The sequence below is a fragment of the Strix aluco genome, chromosome 3, assembly GCF_031877795.1.
Source record: "Strix aluco isolate bStrAlu1 chromosome 3, bStrAlu1.hap1, whole genome shotgun sequence".
Classification (NCBI taxonomy): domain Eukaryota; kingdom Metazoa; phylum Chordata; class Aves; order Strigiformes; family Strigidae; genus Strix; species Strix aluco.
The window spans coordinates 60,342,702-60,360,484 of NC_133933.1; the positions used below are offsets into that span (position 1 = coordinate 60,342,702).

Sequence of the window (17,783 nt, forward strand, 5' to 3'; positions counted from 1 at the left end):
AGCATTATGTAGCTATTAAAGTAGATTTTTGGAAACTATTGCCATTTCCAGGGCTAATTTTATTAGTTTGTTTTTAAAGGTTGATACTTTTCCAAGGAAGCCCCAGCTTGCCTCCACTATGCATCTGCTTTTCCTAATGTGAGTGTTTGAGGTTTGTTTGCTTTTTGGAGGTGGTAAAAGGTCACTTGGGCCTCAGTTCAGTCTTTAGTATGGTGGTGTTTCCCTCTCTAATACCTGGCAGGGTGGGATGTGGACTATATTGTGCATATTTTGTTTTGGCCATTTCATTCTATTGTATTTCTTTTCATTAAGACAAACAATACTGTTCTCTTAATTATTCTTTTCTGTCATTTTCATGTAAATTTTTTTTTCTTCTATCATTCAAAACATGAGCTACCTCTGAAGTGATAGAGCTCTGCAGAGTGGTGGAATTTTCCAGTTCTGTGGAACAAACTACAAGCTGATCCTGGAGACACTTAGGATGTGCTGCCTAATTTTTGTGCACTAGCTTCCCTCTTCAGTGCACACTGAGTGCCTTTGCACAGTGTGGGACAGTCCAGTTTGAAGATAAGTGGCCACTTATTTGAAGCATTTGCACAGTCACATGCTTCAGAGTGCTGTAGTCCTACCAGTTACCCTCATTGCGTGGATAGTCTCATGAAAAATTTTGAAGTATAGGTTTAAAATGGAGAGTGCAGGGACCTTAAGGCAGCCAGTAATAGGATCTGCACTCACTTCTACAGTCATGCAGTGTAGTGAGGTGACTCTTAATCTCTCTCTCCCACTCCATGGATTGCAATTATCCTGGTGCCAGCTTCCAGTGCATGGCCAGCACCACAGGTGTCAGTGGAAGTAATCTGACACTGGAGATAAAGAGTGCCTAAAGGCAGACAAGGTTGGAGACCTGGAGGGATTTCTTCAGAAGAAGGGAGGAAAGCTCTTCCTTTCAGCTTCACATGTGTTGAGACTGACAGATGCACTGCAGGGGAGCAAATTTCTGGTAGTGAACTGTCTTTCAGAGCTCTAACTCACACTACAAAACATTACTGAAACCCTGAAGTGTAGCTCCTTCGTGCTGCGCCTCAGGATTCCAACAAGTTCTGGCACGTTGACCATAATGCATGCAGGTTTACAGCGCTATTTATAAATCTCTTGAGTTTCCTCTTGTATTGTTTCTTGCTGAGGGAGTGTGGGATGTGCAATTCACCCCATCAGATTTTATTGAGGAGTTATCCGCAGTCCTGTGTATGCTAGATTCTCTTGAGAAACGACATCTGTTTTCTGCAGTATTTCAAGTTTGAAATGGTTGTGTGTTGTCTTAACTTGTTTAATTAACAAAAGGATACAATTAGATAATGTGAATTACTTGTATTTTTTGTCAAATGCAACATTAGCTCCATAAGCCACAGAATAGGGAGGTTTCCTCAGTAACCTGTTTACTGATTTATTTTTTTTTGCTATCTTCTAATTGTCTATTTTCCCTACTTCGGGTAAGTACGGATTCCTCTGGTTTTCTTTCTCTATTTAGAAATCATGTTTTGCCTGTAAAACAGATTCATCTTGTGTTATAGGTGAAAAAGACACTAAACATGAGTTGGAGGTAGTCCTCAGGACTGTCTGTTTTGTAAATCATGCCATTGTGCTAACCCAGTTAAGGTGATCTCAGGTCCTGTTAGTTTCAAATAGATAAATGAAAAAAAAAAAAAATAGAAGCTAAGCAGCATAGTTCCTCTTGGGACCATAAAAAACCCAGCTAGCAGAGTCTTAGTGCTTGACTGTGCAACTGTGCAACATAGACCTTATGGCCAACTAAAATTACAAGTTAACACATAACTGTAATTTAAATGAAACTCCAGTGAAACTCAACTTAGTCGTTCTTCCAGTGACAGTGGATGTGTTCTTGGAGAGGGTGTGGAACAGCACTTTCATATAGCTTCCTTAAAAATAATTGGCATCCTTCTGTAAGGAAGCTCCTTATGGGTTTTTTTGTTTAGTCATGTAAGTAAACTTCTGGAAGATCATAAATGCCTAGTATAAATAACAGTAGCCTTCAGGCTTTCTTAACTAAAATTGTCTTTTATCTTCCACCAGTTGTGGATTTCCAGAAGCATAAATGACCCTCAGGGTAGCTGACTGTAAGACCTGCTGCTTTTGCCTTCTAAACGTAGAGTGCCATAGTAATAAATAGGCACTGTATTTTCACATTGTCTTTCTGCAGTTGATTTGCTCCTATGGATGTGTAGACAATTGCACAGTTTGTGAAGAAAATGGTTGATTCCAGTGAGTTCCTATAAAACTAGTGCCTATTAATTCTTAAATGATATGTTATGGGCAGCGACTGGCTGAATTCTTCGTAAAAACTTTTTTTGACCCCACATAAAGCATTCATATGAATTTCATTAAGTCTTAAGGTGCAAAGTTTATGCATTATATATTCCTTCTCCCAGGGGAAGTGTGGTAGTAACAGTTTTGGTCAAATTAAGTACTGATTATTTCAGCTACCTAAATTCAGTTTGTGGTCTTAAGTGGATAATGTGTTTGTCATTCACTGCTTCTTACCCTGCTCTTTTCTCACAGCTTCACTGTGTGATGTTGCATAGCCACCAATCTGTAACCCAAACATTATTATATTAGAGTGGAGAGTTGTGCTGATCTCTGTGCAATATATAGAGGGTGTATATTGTATGAGATGTCTAGCAAGCTGCTGTCTGACTGTAAATTTCTGTGGTTTTTTTCATGCTGTACATACTTGCCAGTTACCAAAGTGATTTATGTTGTAGGCATATTTTCTCTTTCATTGTTCATTCTCCTTTTTTCAAGTTTTAGAAATGATGTAATTTTAGTAAGTAGTTTTCTCAGAGAGCCTTGGAGAGGTGGAGGTAGTCTGCCAGCCGCTGTGCAGGTATGGTGTGTGCTGCAGCTGGGGAGCAGGTTAGCATCCCCTGCTCTGCACAGAAATCCAGGCTCTGGTTGCTTAGTGCAGGGAGAGGGATGCTTCTGGGTCGTGCCTGCTGGATTTAAGGCCAGCCTGTGAGCTTGCTCGCTAATGGCTTCATTCAGCATGACGGAAAACAGTGAGAGGGAAGAGGATCATTCAGAGCCCACAGCCATGTGGAAAGCCAGTCAGCTGAAGCCTCGATTCAGCCTTGCAGCCGACTGAGCCCTCTTTTTTCTCCTGCCTTTTTGGCTGCAGAAAAGAAATGGGGGGCTGGAAAGGGTATAATCAGTAGTAATCTCCTCAGCCAGCCAGCCATCTCCTATTGACCTTGAAGTAATGAGAAAGGGATAGATTCTGCTGCATGTTACCTCTGTGTGTCCAAAGAATGAGAGCAGAGAGAAATGATCGTAAATCTACGTGGCCTTGCCTGTTTGGAAGTCTGGGCCATGGGGAAAATGACAGGACGTGTTTTATTTTCACTCTGTAATTCACATAGGTATTTGTCCCGAAGTGTTTCCTCTGTGGGTTTTTTTGCCTTGTACTTCATTTTACGCAGCAGTAATTTTAATTCAGATTAATTCGTTCCCTTTTGTTGACTTAAATTTTCAATATGCGAATAGTTGTATTCCCTGAAATGGCAATAAACTGGGTTGATATTCACATTTTATAGATGTAATAGATTTCCATTAGTTAATACAGTGGAGTTACACCAGTGTAGAACTGAGCCTATGAAAAAAAACAAATCCAAAGCACACATGTAGGACCTTTTTTTTTAACACTTCTTTTTAAAAAAATAAGGAAAAACTCCCCTAAACTGATTCTTGTTTTTATTATACAGGGAAAATGAAGACTGGCCAAGCTTGTAGATATATTCAAAAAAAAAAAAAGGAACCTGGAATTTGGGAGCTTACTTTCAGCTGTAGAACTGCCATACACAGAAAGTTGTCTTTGGCAATTCGTTCATTCCCCTCCCAGTGAGGTGTAATTCATTAAGGCAGTTTCTTGTCAAGCATTAACTCAGAAACTGAGATGAGTCTGAGACAGAAAATAATTGAGTAACCTTAATGATGTAGTAGTCCAACTAGTGTGGATAAAGATTAGTAACAAGGTGTTTTAGTACTTAGCTAAGATACCAGGGCAATGTCAGCCAATAAAATGATGTCATGCAATCAGTGGTAGGATTTGTTCGATGCAAATTGACAGTTTTGTTTTTTAATCCTACTGCAAGCAATAACAAAAGATCAGGAAGGACTGATTATTATTTAAAACCAGAGGAAATATACTGAGTCCACTGTTTTTTCTCAGAGCTAGATCTCAAATGAGGTGATGGCTGCACTGATACTGAACTCCTGGAGCTCCTTTTCCCTTTCCCAATGCGGGATTAACCTCAGAAATGACAGCAGAGCTGGGACTGTGGTAGAGAGATCTTACAGTTTGGTTGTGTTCCCACGATGGAAACATTACACAAGCATTTGGAATGAAGCTGAAGCATAGGGGAGATGCTAACTCCATCACTGAATATGCAGCAGAACAGGTTGACACAGAGAAATACAGCCTGCTCCAGCCCAAGAAGGGCCTGTAAATCTGGCTCTCTGGAGGAGCTAGGCTGGTGGTCATGTATTTTTCCTCTTTTGAGGCCAATTAGACTGTTAGAGCTTGCCTTTGGCCAGAGAAAACACTGTAGCTGAGCTGTGCTCCTTGGGGAATTAGGGAGGACAGAGGGAGGAAGCCGCCCAGCCCTGTGCTCTCTGCTGGGAGGTGATGGCTGGCCACAGCAAGCTCTGGCTACTCCCCTGAAACTGTCCCCTTTCAGCAATGGGTTTCAGCTCCCATCATGAAAACATACCCTAATCTGACCCTTTCTGTAGGTTATTGTGTTTGGAGTGTTTCTGGTACTCAAGCAAGTGTACATTTTTTTTTCTACACAGCCGTGTTTGAAGGTTACCTTCTGGGGTCAGATTAACCACCAGCTTTAATGAGCTCTGCTGACTTGCCCCAGCTAAAATTTTGTTCCTCAAAATCTAGCATCTATTAAGTTTTAATGCTTAAAGGCTCTTAGCCAACAAACAGTCAAGCTAAGTTCAACTCCAGGTCTGTTTCCAGAGATTGTAAGGTGTTTCATCTCTTTGGGTATTAATATAGGGCCTAATATAGCAGGGCCATCCTCCACCTCTGATGTTAAGATATCAAAAGGCTTCATGGAGTCCTTAAGCCCAAATACTATTTTCAGAGTACCTTGAATTAGTGGAAATATGGTGAGGTATTCAGGGCTTCCAACTGTCATCTTAGGAAGACCTAGGTTGTGAATCCAAAGTGGTTCGGTTGATTCAAACTGGTCCTGCCTTAAAACTGCCCCACAGTTGCAGCCTTTACCCTGTGCCAGTGCTGGCACCAGGAATGGGGAAGCTCTTCCCTGGCTCAAGGTGCTGAAATGGGTGAAGATGAAGCAGATCAAAAAAGTAGCATTATTCTGCTGAACCTGCTCTCCAGACATCTCCTTCACAAGGGAGAAGGGGGGAAGTCCTGAGGCAGAGGAGGTGAGAAGCTGGGGTACCTCTGATTTAAAGTGGCTTAAGCTATTGTGCACCGGCACCTCAAGATTTCCACATCACCCACATGTCTTTAATGCTACTAAAATGCCAATTGTAAATAATAGTATAAGCAGAGCTGTAGTTGACTCTGTAATTTATGTCCATGAAACTATTTACATGTTTAAAAGTATGCAGATGGTGGTGTCTTATGCTAGATCAGGATCTTAATTATGCATAGTTTGAGATAATTGGGTAGCTTTAGCTTCATATCTCAACCTGCTAATTCTAACTACTAAATTAGGATTCAGCTACAATCCATGTATGTTTAGCTGAACTATTTCAATTTGTTCCTTACATTAAGTCATGAAAGTGTTGTGATTAATTCTGCTCCTATATTCCGGTTTTCTGCGGGAGAGGTCTGAGTTCAACACATTCATATGACCAGGTGAATTCAGGCAATTATGTCCTTGCCCTTTGTTGTGTGGTTTTTCGCAGTAGATATAAATGGATAAATGTTCTGGATAAATATTCTGAGGAACAAATAAGTCCCAAAGTATCTTCATTTTTTTAAGGAGTTTATTCTTAGGTTGCTGTGCTAGTCTGCATTTTGTGGCTTTCATTTTCTCTTTCCTGTCTTTTAGAAGCATGCACTTAAAAATTAATTGAGAAAGTACCAAGATTGACATTTGAAACAAAAAATGTGGTGAAGATCACATCTGCGGTTGAGTCCATGATGAACAATCCAGCCTTTCTCTTAATCTAAGGTTTACATGGGTGGAGTGATTATCTGCTTACAGGTGCAGGAGTTTAACTTCGTTTTATTGTTCCCACAGATGAGCACCATGCCAGGACTGCCCACAAGGCCATGCTTCTATGACATTGACCTTGACCCCATCACAGAGCAAGTGAAAGGATTGTTTTGAGAGTGATGTCCAAATTCAGGTCAGTCAACAGCCTCTATTTTCCTGTTTCAGCTTGGAGGAGGATGTTTATCTCTAATATGTATATAAAAAAGGTTGTTGGGAGTTTATCTAGGCCCTAGTTTCATTGAGGACTTCACACAGTTTGGGGGGATTTGGGCGAATATTTCATAATGTGCACTTTATCACTTGGGTTTCTCATTTACTGAATGGTGGCTGGCACTTTGCTGGTGTACACTGATGGTGCCTTTTGGATTTCCTGGCTCTGTCAGTTTGACATGAGGAGGAGCTGGGTCTACAGTTGTACCGCTCTTGGCTATGGAAAAAGTCAGTCAAGAAATCATGTCATGTTACTTGCCTCAAAAGAAATAATCTAGTTCATCTTTGATACTATTCTCATGTGGCAGCATGTTTCTGTCATTACCTAGATATCAGGGGAGATGTTTCTCAGCTTTTTCATGAGCTTTGCTTTGTTTTGGTTTTTTTTCCTGATTGCTGTCATCTCTCTCAAATGGTAATAAGCATTTCAAGAATACAAATCTGTCCTCTTAGCCTGTCTGTTTTTCATGCTGGGTTCTCTCCCTTTTCCTTGAAGGTTGTAGTTCCCCTGCCACCTCCTCCACTTCTCTAAGCACTTAATCTTCTTGGTGTCCTGCTTTAATTTTGTGTAGCATATGTTCCTCGCTTAAAAATCCAAACTGTTACGAAAATATTCCATACTACTCCATTCTAACCTTGTAACATAAGTGCAGTAAGAGAGGATGTAACCGTGACTGAAACAAAGCATGTGTGTCTGTGATGGGACTCTCTCCCTTCCCCCAGTAAATCGGTCTGGAGACTAAAATGGTTACTTTTATACAGAACAATATTTCTGTGAGTTAATACGATGGGACCCCAGATTGGCCACAGCTTTGAGATGGATAGGCCCAGGAACTTCAGTCCTGATCTAGCAATCCTTGCCTACTCTGGTTTGAGAGAAGCGGCTTTCATTTTCTGGTTCTGTGTTCTAACGGGTAGTTTGGAGACGGGGAGAGGTTTGCACAACCCAACAAGATCGCTGTTCAGACCAAATTAACTGTTCACACGCCCATACTTGAATGTCACAGCATTCACATAACATCTGGTGAGAGCAGATTCTGCCATTTCATGTGTACTGATCAAGTAAAAAGCAGTTAGCTTGAAAGTTAACCAGTATGCACAGGTAATTACTAGCTTATACACAAACCATCACGGACTATTCTGTTGCTGGGCAGTGTTATGCATACCACTTCTTGGCACACATCCTGGTTTTGTTACTGATATGCGTTATATGTCTGATGGCTTCATGCATACATATTGATTCATCATGTGTCAGTCATGTAATTACTTCTGAATCATTTGAAATGACTGTAGAATCCTAATGTAAAAATCTATATCCAGATTCACATAGCCTGCTCAGTTGGGTGTTTACTGCCTAGTCTTACACAAATCCATCCAAACCATGGATTGGTGAGTTTTGAAGAACAATGATGATTAAGCAGATTAAATACTCTGTTCCGACTGGCAAGGTCTTTCATTTGAAGTTGTGCATGAAATGAAAATGTTAAACTTGGCTTTTAGTCAGTGATGGTGTTTTCTCAGATATAAAAAGAAATGCTAACAAAGTCACAAAAACATAATAGTCAGGTAGAAAATAGCGTATGTATCCAACTGTTAATAAATAATTTTAATTTCATTATGGAGCTATTGCTGGCATCAGGCAGATGAATCAGTAAGTTTAAGCCTTTTAAAGAAAAAACCAGCTTGATCATATATATTTTTCATCAATATAGGCACATACTCACCTGTGTTCCTACCTCTAACAATCTAAATAAATACCTTGAGAGTACTGTAATATCCAGTGAGAACTACACAAGGTAGTCAGTGTTCATGAGCTCTAAAATTCACCCAGTTCATGTGTTAGATTTGTACATGTCTCATTTTGGATAAAGAGAGAAACAATATTCCCATATAATCTTTACTCCCAGCTTTCTGTAGAGAAGTTTAGTATTATTCTTTGCTTTCACATATTCACTGAAGTGAACCCACACTGTAGCTGATACTATGCTTTGAGGTATTTGTGGGTTTATTTCTATGAGGGCAGATTGAGGGATTTTTTTTTTCCCAGCTTGGTTTGAATTCTTTTCTTAGGGTTTTAGTGTACAATGTAAAATTTCTGGTAATATGATATTGTGCCAACTCATTAGGACTGATTCAAATCTTTAAGATGTGGTAATTGAAAAACATCTAGAGATTTGTGGAAGAGCTGCAGATGTTTCATTATAAACATGCACGCAGAGCTGAGAACAGTTGTTCTAGCATGCGTTTTATGTTCTCCTCTGCAACGCCTGGCTTCATGAGTCTTGTGAAAGAAATACAGGCAAAAGTTCCTGCTGCTAAGGTAGCTGTGTGGAGCTCTTTCTGAGCTGAAACATTGGATGTTGTTAGCCTCTCTGATTTTTTTGTCCACCACTTCACTGTGTTAACAAAGCAGATGCTAGTTGTCACAAAAATTTGCAGAATACCGGTCATTAGAATATACTCTGAAAAGTCATACATGCAGAAAGTAATCTCTGGTTTTTTTTCTTTTGACAAATAGCTAATACACAAAACATGTAGGAGCTAGTAGGAGCAACATGCTCTACTAAAAAACTGAAACATTGATATCTGGACATGAACCCAAAGGAATATGGCTAGTTCATCACTGGCCACTATCCTATTTTAAATTATACTGCCCAGCTTATACACTAAAAGTTGAAATTATTTCCTTAGGAGCTGTCTGTAGATAACACCAGTCAGAATAAGACTTACATGGAGATAAGTCTGCCAATAGGAGGAAGTATTTTTAAAAAAAAAAAAAAAAAAAGGTATTATTTGCACAGTGAGGGTAATTTATAAACCTGACCCACTCTGCAAAAGTAAAATCTGCTAAGGACCCTTGTGAGCTTTAAGGATCCCTCTAATTTAATCAGCGGCAGCAGGTGCCTGCTCTTACTGTGCTAGTTTGGCTTTGGGTGTTTGGGTTGATGGTGAGGGGTGGATGTTTTCCTCGGCTGGTTGTGACTTTGTAAGGCCATGGCAGTCCACAGTTGCAGATATATTCTTGCACTCATCTCCTCTTCAAAATTGGCAGAGCATCAGAATGATTGTAATACACAGCACGGGTATTTTGCCACCCTCAGAACTTTTTTGAATGTGAGATCAATCCCAGAGCTCTGACTGTGAGCATCTTTATGGCTGTAAAGAAGCCCATGAGGGGAGGACAACAAAACTGATGTCTTAAAATTACAAACTATTTGATAGATGTTTTCATCTTAATTCATTCAAAAATCTGACTTCTTTTCGTCTCATTCCACAGTACTGCTGGTTTCAGTCAGCAGCAATTACTACAATTAAGTAGAGTCTAAAGTCCATATCATACTGGAATGAGTACAGATTTTTGTTTCTCACCTAGTAGAGTTATGAATAAATGAGAGGTGCATGTGGCATTACTAAACACTTTTGTTTATTATGGTTAAGGCAAAAATACTCAATTTCAGTAAAACACTGCTTTTAGGTTGTGATGCTTCTATTTTTTGTTTTCTTTAAAGAAAGCAAAGGTGTCTTGTTTCAATGCATAAATTCTTTATCTTTCTCATTTCAGAAGCCTGGAAATTAAGAACTGCAACTTTCCTGTTTCCTGCAAGGAGACAAAAATGAATCTGAAGTATTCCTGTTATGTGTCTCCGGAGGAATGTCAAGATAGACCAAAGAGCAAAAGTTTACTCTTTCTTCAAACTATTTTTTATGATGAAATATAGCTGTAAGGTTAAAAAAAAAAAAAAAAGGCAAGCTAAAGTTTTTCTCGCTGTAGTGCAGGAAGCTCTCTGCTGGGACTTATGCTTATTTGTGGATAAAATGACATTAAAAAGAGAAATTTTTCACCTTAGAGTTTTCATCATTTCTCAGAGGAGTTTACAGAAGTATTTCCTTTATCTTGGCCGTCTAAAAGCTTGCGTAAACATGATCAAGCCTATTTCTCTCTGAAAAATACACTTTCACTCCTGGCATTCAGGAGCTGAAACTACACACAGATTAACTGCACATTTTTGAGTTATCATCAAGTGTTGCTCTGGATGCGTTTGGGCAACAGCCAAGCTTCAAGCAAGGAAGATATTAAGCAGAGAAAGAACAGAACATGTATTTTGTAAAAGGTTTTTAATATATAATTTGTTTCCTTGTTGGGCAAAGACCTTTTGAAACACTGTCTCATCCATAGGTCTCTCTATCCAAAGCGTATGTTACAGGCTGTCCAGCTGATTGTGTGCTTGTGGTGGTGAAGCTGGTGGTTCAGAGAGGGCACTGCTCCTTCTGAAGCCCTGTTTCTCTCCTGTTCATGGCTTATGGAGCCTCCTGCTGTGCTGGCTCCCGACCTAGAGCTTTTCTTGTCCTGTTCCTGGCAGTACGCAATGCCCAGTAACTACAGAGGAGTGTCCATCAAGTAAGGATGCAACAGGACAGAGCTTTGTTCTCCTTTGTTTTGCAGGTTTTAACCACCATACTTGTAAAACTGGAGTGTGTTTCTTTTTGAAGGGGGTATTCAAACAAGGTAAATCCTAAACCGTGTGCTTTAACGTACCTCAGTAACTTGCCTTGTTTGGTTCTTCCTAAATCTGCAGCAAAACAAGCCTTAGGCACAGGATATTGCATTTAGCTTTTAAAGCTGCTGCTCCTCAGGAAACTCTCACTGACTGACTGTTGGTTCCTTCAATAACAAAAAATGCAACCGAACAATAGGTTGAATTGAGACAATAGGCTATTGTTTTTTTAGGTAAAAAGCAGTGAAATAATGATGAGAGAGTTTATTTTCCTGGTGATGTTTTCCATCCTGTCGCTTTGCTCTGCTTACGCACATCTGTATGTTATGGGCTTCTGCAGTGTAGTTTTGGTTCCCTTCTACACAGTCACATTTGGAGACTTAATTATCTCAGGAACTGTGTTGTAATTGAGGGGTTTGTTTTAGTTTTTAAGATCATGCTTTGTTATTTATAAACTTAAAACTATAATTATGGACAGAAGAGCAAACTGGGGACAATTAAAATAATTATCTGTGCCTTCCCTGGAGTAGCACGGAAATGTCTGTTGACTGCATTTCAGAACTGTTCTATTCATAGCGTGGTCCCCCAGCACCATGAAGATTGGTATGAAGATAAATTTAAATGTAAAAAATAGAGCTATTTGACATTTTAGCCTGATTAGATGATAGAGCTTGTAACAGCCTAGGCTGTGGATGCTTTACTTACGTTGGGGCAGGACAAACATGATCAGTAGAAAGTACGATTCAAATGTGGCTCTCACAGCTACTGGGGAGAGAGATTTCTGATATTTTCTATTAAATTGTGCCCCAAAATACAACCACGCTATTCATGCACATAACAGTGTTTTAATTTAGTCTTGCACACACACTGAGATATTGAGCCTAGAAATAGCCAAAGACTTCTGGGAGAAAATAAGTGTGGTTTCCAGCCACAGTTTTCCTAGTAGCATCCCTACAAGAAAAGTAAGTAAGTTTTTCCTTCCATCTTGTCCAGAGAAATTCAGAAAACCATAACTGTGCCTTACCATCATTCACTGTGGTTCCCCCGCAGGTGCGTTGGACAGATCTCCATGCTGTGTGGGATACTAAATGTGGCACTAGCTGGCCACCTGTGAAGGTTCCATATGGATATGGATGTCTGAACAACAAGTTTTAGAAGTTATTTCAAACTGCTGCTTGATACTCACACACGTTATATAGTGTAGTCTCCATATTGTCCCTTCAGGCCACGCATGCTGGGACTTTTTATGTGACCCATCAGTGTCTCCCTAAAACACCCTTCCAACTCAGTTGAGAGTTGGCAAATATCCTGTAATTTTCCCCACCCCATCTTATTAATTATCTGCAAATTCTCTTGAGCTATTACATTTGGTCCTTCATTTTACATTTTAGTAGAAGATTTGTTAAAAATAATCCACACTTGGGTGCAGATCATGTCTCATGATCCAAAGGGGATTGAGCTATTGGCCATCAGCTGAGCTGCAGAAACTGCCACAGTACATTCCCTGGGACCACCCTAGTTCTGAGGTCCTCATCAAGAAGGGTTTAAAATTAAAACTTTTTAGAGTGAGTATTATTAGTAGGTGTGTCACTTGTTGTTACATGGATGCAATTGCAAGTGTGGGACTCCTTTGCCTTTGCATCTGCCCTGAGCAATTTTGTGTCCTGGCAGAACCACAGCTTTATAAGGCAGCTTGCCATGCTTATCCCTGCGTTTGCGAAAGCATGTTAAGAACCATACAGTTGTTTATTGTCAGAAGATCTGCTTCTTGTAGTGACTGAATACTTTGCTATTGCTACTGCTGAACTACTTCTGTAATGACATTGAAATACTTCAGACTACATACAACGGGCTTCTTCGTTTGTATTTAAAAATTCAAATACTAGAATTTCATTTGCCATGAACATGAAAATAAAGTGTATGTGTGCACTGATGTTCAGTTTGCACAAGTGGTGCCTGTCTCAAGTCTGAATTCATTAATAAAGTATATCCGTTATTTAATATTGTTCTCTATTTACCATCTTATCTATTTAAATAGTGCCTTTTTTTTTTTTTTTTATTCTGCATAAGCCACTTGTCATGCCCCTGTCTCCAGCTAAACACAACTCCACCAAGGAAGGAGGGGAGCTCAGCCATGTCCTGGCCAAGTGCCAGATGCAAGCAAGGCTTGGGGCTCTTTTCCTGTGTCCCAGAAAGTCAGGAATGTCGTTGGTCCTTGGCTGTTGCCACAAAGGGCCATGCACCAGAGGGCTGTCCACAGGATCTTCTCTATCAGTACAGTTCTTTTGAAGTTGGTTTGTGTTTGGGGAGGGACGCACCAGGCTGACATCCTGTCCTGGTCCCAGCATATCTTGCTGTTGCCTTTGGTCCTTGGCATGAAAGGCTGGATCAGATGCAAGGGTCAGTCAGATACTTTCCACTTCTTCATTAACAGCTGGATTTGCACTAAGCAGTATCAGGTACAAGAATATATATCTGTGAGCTTTTTGGGGTGGGATTTAAACACAAGCAGTGCAAAAGCTTCAGGAACTATGGGCTGTTAAATCAATTGAACTGTAACACAGCAGAGAGCATCCCAGAAGCGGGAATAAATAAAATGAACAGGTGGGAAGAGGGATAGGGGAAGAAATCAAGCATTTCAGGCACATACTGGACATTGTTCCTGTTTTCTAAATAGCTAAATGAAGTCTTAAACATATGATTTGGATTAATACTGGGTTTTTAACATGCTTCTCATGACTAGGCTTCCAGACAAACAGCTTTGCTTCTCTACAATGTTTCAGCAAGGAACTCACCCATACATAACAGGTCTCACACACCAGGCTTGTGCTCCAGCAGGTACTTAGGTCTGCCCTGCTGATGGCCACCCAACCAGCCAGGGCAAGCACTGGAGCCAGGGGAGGCTCTCTATCCACTGACATATTGGGGTGGGGAGGGAAGGCAACTGGTTTCACCCCTTTTAACATGCAGTTTTTCATAGAATATTCTTTTGAGAAAATATTTCAGAGAAAAATGTTAAGGCCAAGCTTGAGAGGGTTAAAATGGAAACACCAAAAACACCTTCAAGCATTTGCTCCTGAGAACAGGACTGCTGTGCTATACATGTTACCATACACTGTGGGTTTAAGGCCAGAGTGTTTATGTAAAGTAAGCTAAATTCAAATATTTCCACAAGTGTGGTCATAATAATAGTTCCCTGCTCCATGCACTTGAGTGTAATATATTACACACAAGCATGAGGAGTATGTATTTGTGCATGCAGCTTTTATGTAAAATCTTCAGTATTTGCTCCCCAAGTAAACTTTTTAACTTAAACCTGTAAGTAGTGATTGGGTAGAGCTAGACTTTTATATGCCAGCATAGGCTCAACCAGACAAGACCCCAAAGAACCTTTTAAAGTAAGTCCACCCTGCATTGGGTGATCTCCAGGTCCCTTCCAAGGTAAACTGTTCTGCACACCTATGAACTGCGATGCTAGGAGAAAAAGTGCTGAGAAAGTGCAGAGCCCAAATACACACACACTGTAGGGACCATAAGAAATTTTTTATGCAGAATACTAATAAAAAGGGATGTCTCGAATACAAGTCATGCTCACTTCCATGCAAGACACTAAATCAAGGTTTAAGTTTTACATTTTAAAAGATAAGTTGTTTCCCACTGGACAATTCCCATCATGGTATTGCAACTCAACCACCATCAACATCTGGTCAAAGTTAGATTCTGAATGCCAGAGAAGACTCAGCTTTTCAGGACACAGCCTGTTAGCTGCACGTGGAACACAGCACCTGTGTGTTCCCATCACACATACAGTTTATTCTCAAAAAAAAAATTTAATTACAGCTGTGTTTGTGCCAAATATGTATTATATGCATGACATATAACTATGCCACTCTTAATTTTAGGATGTCTCCTTCCAGTTTCATTTTTGCCAAAAGGCTTGAGGCAAAATCTGAGAGGGGAGAAACAAGCCTCATGTCTGACTTGTGGCAGCAGACCAGCTCCTACACAGCTTTCGGTCAGCTGAAGTCTCTGCGAGGAGACAAAGTCCCTGTATTTGCTGGTTCCACAGCTTCGGTTACACATATTCCCACCTGGCTCCAGCACATCCAGAGCACGTTACCACCTCAGTGTCTCCACTGCAGTCAGAAAAAACTATGTTTGCCAGCTTGTTTTTTCAGGTGTTTTGAGGTAAGGGAACACCCCCTGAGGAAGGTTTTTGGGAAGAGCAACAAAACCAACATCTCATAACTGCAATCTGCTCTTTATGACTTTAGCTAGGGTAGCAGTTTAATGAACTAAGCCGTTCGCATCAGCTCCATAGTTGTTGATTTTTTTCCTTCAGTAAGTTCAACCACTGTCATTCCGTATCAGATATTAGTGCCTGGCAAAAGCTTGTTGTTCATCCAGGATGAAACCTGGATCTAATTCTGCTTCTGGAACTACTGGAAGTCAGACTTTAGATCCCAATTTTTTAGTAATAACCAAGTATGCAGGTTATTTAATTCTTATTCGTAAAAGGAAAATGGAACAGAATAAATAAAAGAAAAATAATGAAGATGGGGAAATGAAGGAACAAAGCACAGGAGTCAAATTGGCTCTTTTGGGACAGAATTGCATGAAAGCATCAGATGTAAATCAAGATGAGTCTGAGAAGGTATTTCACTAAATCTCACTTTAAAAATTCCATTAAATGGACCAGTATATAACTTACCACCAACAGTTTTGAAGAAGGCTATGTAAAAAACCCAAAAAAGTACATTTATCTGCAAATTCCTACTGGAAAGGGAACACATGCTCTTACAGAAGCATCAAAGCTTACTTTTAATATTAATTTGGTTTTAAAGAGAGACACTAAATCAGCACAATGTAATCAAATGGTGCTAAGAAATGGTAGAAAAAGAGATGAGCAGCAAGTGAAAGATGTCATCAATTTTAAAAAAAAAAAAGTAATCTAAAATACCTTCTGAGAGAAGGATATACTTGGACAGTTAATACGAGAGGGGAAAACCCAGAGCCAATGCTTTAATTCATAGCCAGCATGCTGTTTTCTGACAATTCTTCCTCACGGTGTTGGCTACCAGATCTCCAGAGACAAGAGGAAGATCTTATGTTGAGCTCACGTCTGGCATCACCTATAGCAGCTGCAGGGAATCAACAGGGTGGCAACAACTACCATGGAGCCAGGGAGGAGGCACCAGTCTCAGAGTCCTGCATTTACTGAGTCCTCCTCACACGTGCCTCCTCTGTGTTGGGTCACGCAACAGATAACCTCACCTTCTGCTAAATTTGGACATCTCTATCCCATGACTGCACTTACTCAGCAACAAACAAACCACACATCAGCTTGGAAGCAGAAATGGAAGAGTTATACCCAATATGACTGTATGATTTAAGCATGTCTGGGAGCTTTATAGACAACCTGCAATTATCAAACTGAGAGTGTCATGAGCTGTTTAAAAGACAGATTGTCTTTTTTTCAAACCCTTCAAAAAGGACCAACAGCACTGTCATCCCAACACCGTGCTGTGGGAACAAGTACAGTACCTGGGTGGAAAATGGTTCCCTGAAGTACTACTTTTCTGCTGGTACTCTAGTTTTGTCCCTTTAAGCTCCAACAAAACAAAACAAAAAAAAAAAAAAAAAAAAAAAAGCCAGAAAAGCCAAAACCTCACTCTCTCCCAATTAGAGGATCTCATCAAATATGTTTGTGTATCTGTGAATGGATTCTTATCCCAAGCATCTTTAATGCTCAAGTTTTTCCACTGTTTGAAGATGAAAAGCAGTAGGAACAAACCAACAGAAGAATATACTGTTTAATCCAGTATAAGGGATGATGAAGTGAACCTACAGAGTCATATCCAAACATTTATAGACACAAGCCTGGATGCACAAGAGTAATTCAGCTTGCATACTTGGGAAAACATGTTTGGGGAGGACCTTCTCAGTTCATAACTCCAGCGAAATGACTACAGTACCCAGCTGCGGGTGGAGACAGATGTAGGAAGAACCATACCTTACTTAGTGCGTCTGAAATGGAAACAATCCAAGTAACTATTTACTCATGTGCATAAACTTGAATCTTAAATTTAGCAGCATTTCACCTTTTGACCTTGAATTTCACATTGCCTTAACCAGCTTGACTTGAGCCTGAACAGCTACAGAAATGTTTACAGCTGCAGCAAGATTAAAGAAAGCCTCGCCTGGATCTTGAAACCAATGTCTGGGGACCTTTCAGGCACAATTGGCACTGGAACCAGTTCGACTGGCGCTACCTCACTGCAGACGTTTGTGGTGGCGCCACCAAGCCCCAGGACTGCCCAGAGCACCCTCCCTGCAGCATCCCACCTTACAAACAGGGCAAATCCTGCTTCCCACAGCCCACCACCAGGTGAAGAAGTAGAATGCTTAGTATGTGGAGAGACATACACAGCAGATTTAAAAAACAAAAAACAAAACCAAAACCAAACAAACAACAAAAAAAAGCCAAGAAACCCTCTCCCAAGACTTATAAACTTAAAAGCTGGACTCAAAAAAAAAAAAAACAAAAAAACCCACATATTTTAAATTCTACATGCTTTGTTTAAATATCAGTGCCCAGCAGGCAAATAGATGACAACCAGAATTTATAACATACAAGTACCAATATGAACTGGCTCAGCAGTTCAGTTTTGTTAAGCTCCATACTGGCTATTATCAGATTTACACTTGGGTTTTTCTTCATGTCTAAGTAGAAACTTTGAAGTTGTGCCAGAAACTTGTAGTCGTTAAACTGGCAGGTGGGAATAGGGAATCCCTAAGC

General features: G+C 40.2%; 1 protein-coding gene across 1 annotated transcript in view; it reads left to right on the plus strand.

Moving 5' to 3' along the window:
• The window catches only part of MTHFD1L (methylenetetrahydrofolate dehydrogenase (NADP+ dependent) 1 like), a 158,937-nt gene extending 145,952 nt beyond the window's left edge, over nt 1-12,985 (plus strand). Inside the window, exons 27-28 of the mRNA XM_074818760.1 lie at nt 6,303-6,411; nt 10,051-12,985. Of these exons, the coding sequence (XP_074674861.1) occupies nt 6,303-6,392 (90 nt within the window). The 3' untranslated portion in view covers nt 6,393-6,411; nt 10,051-12,985. The remainder of the gene's footprint in view (nt 1-6,302; nt 6,412-10,050) is intronic.
• The last annotated feature ends 4,798 nt before the right edge of the window (nt 12,986-17,783 follow it).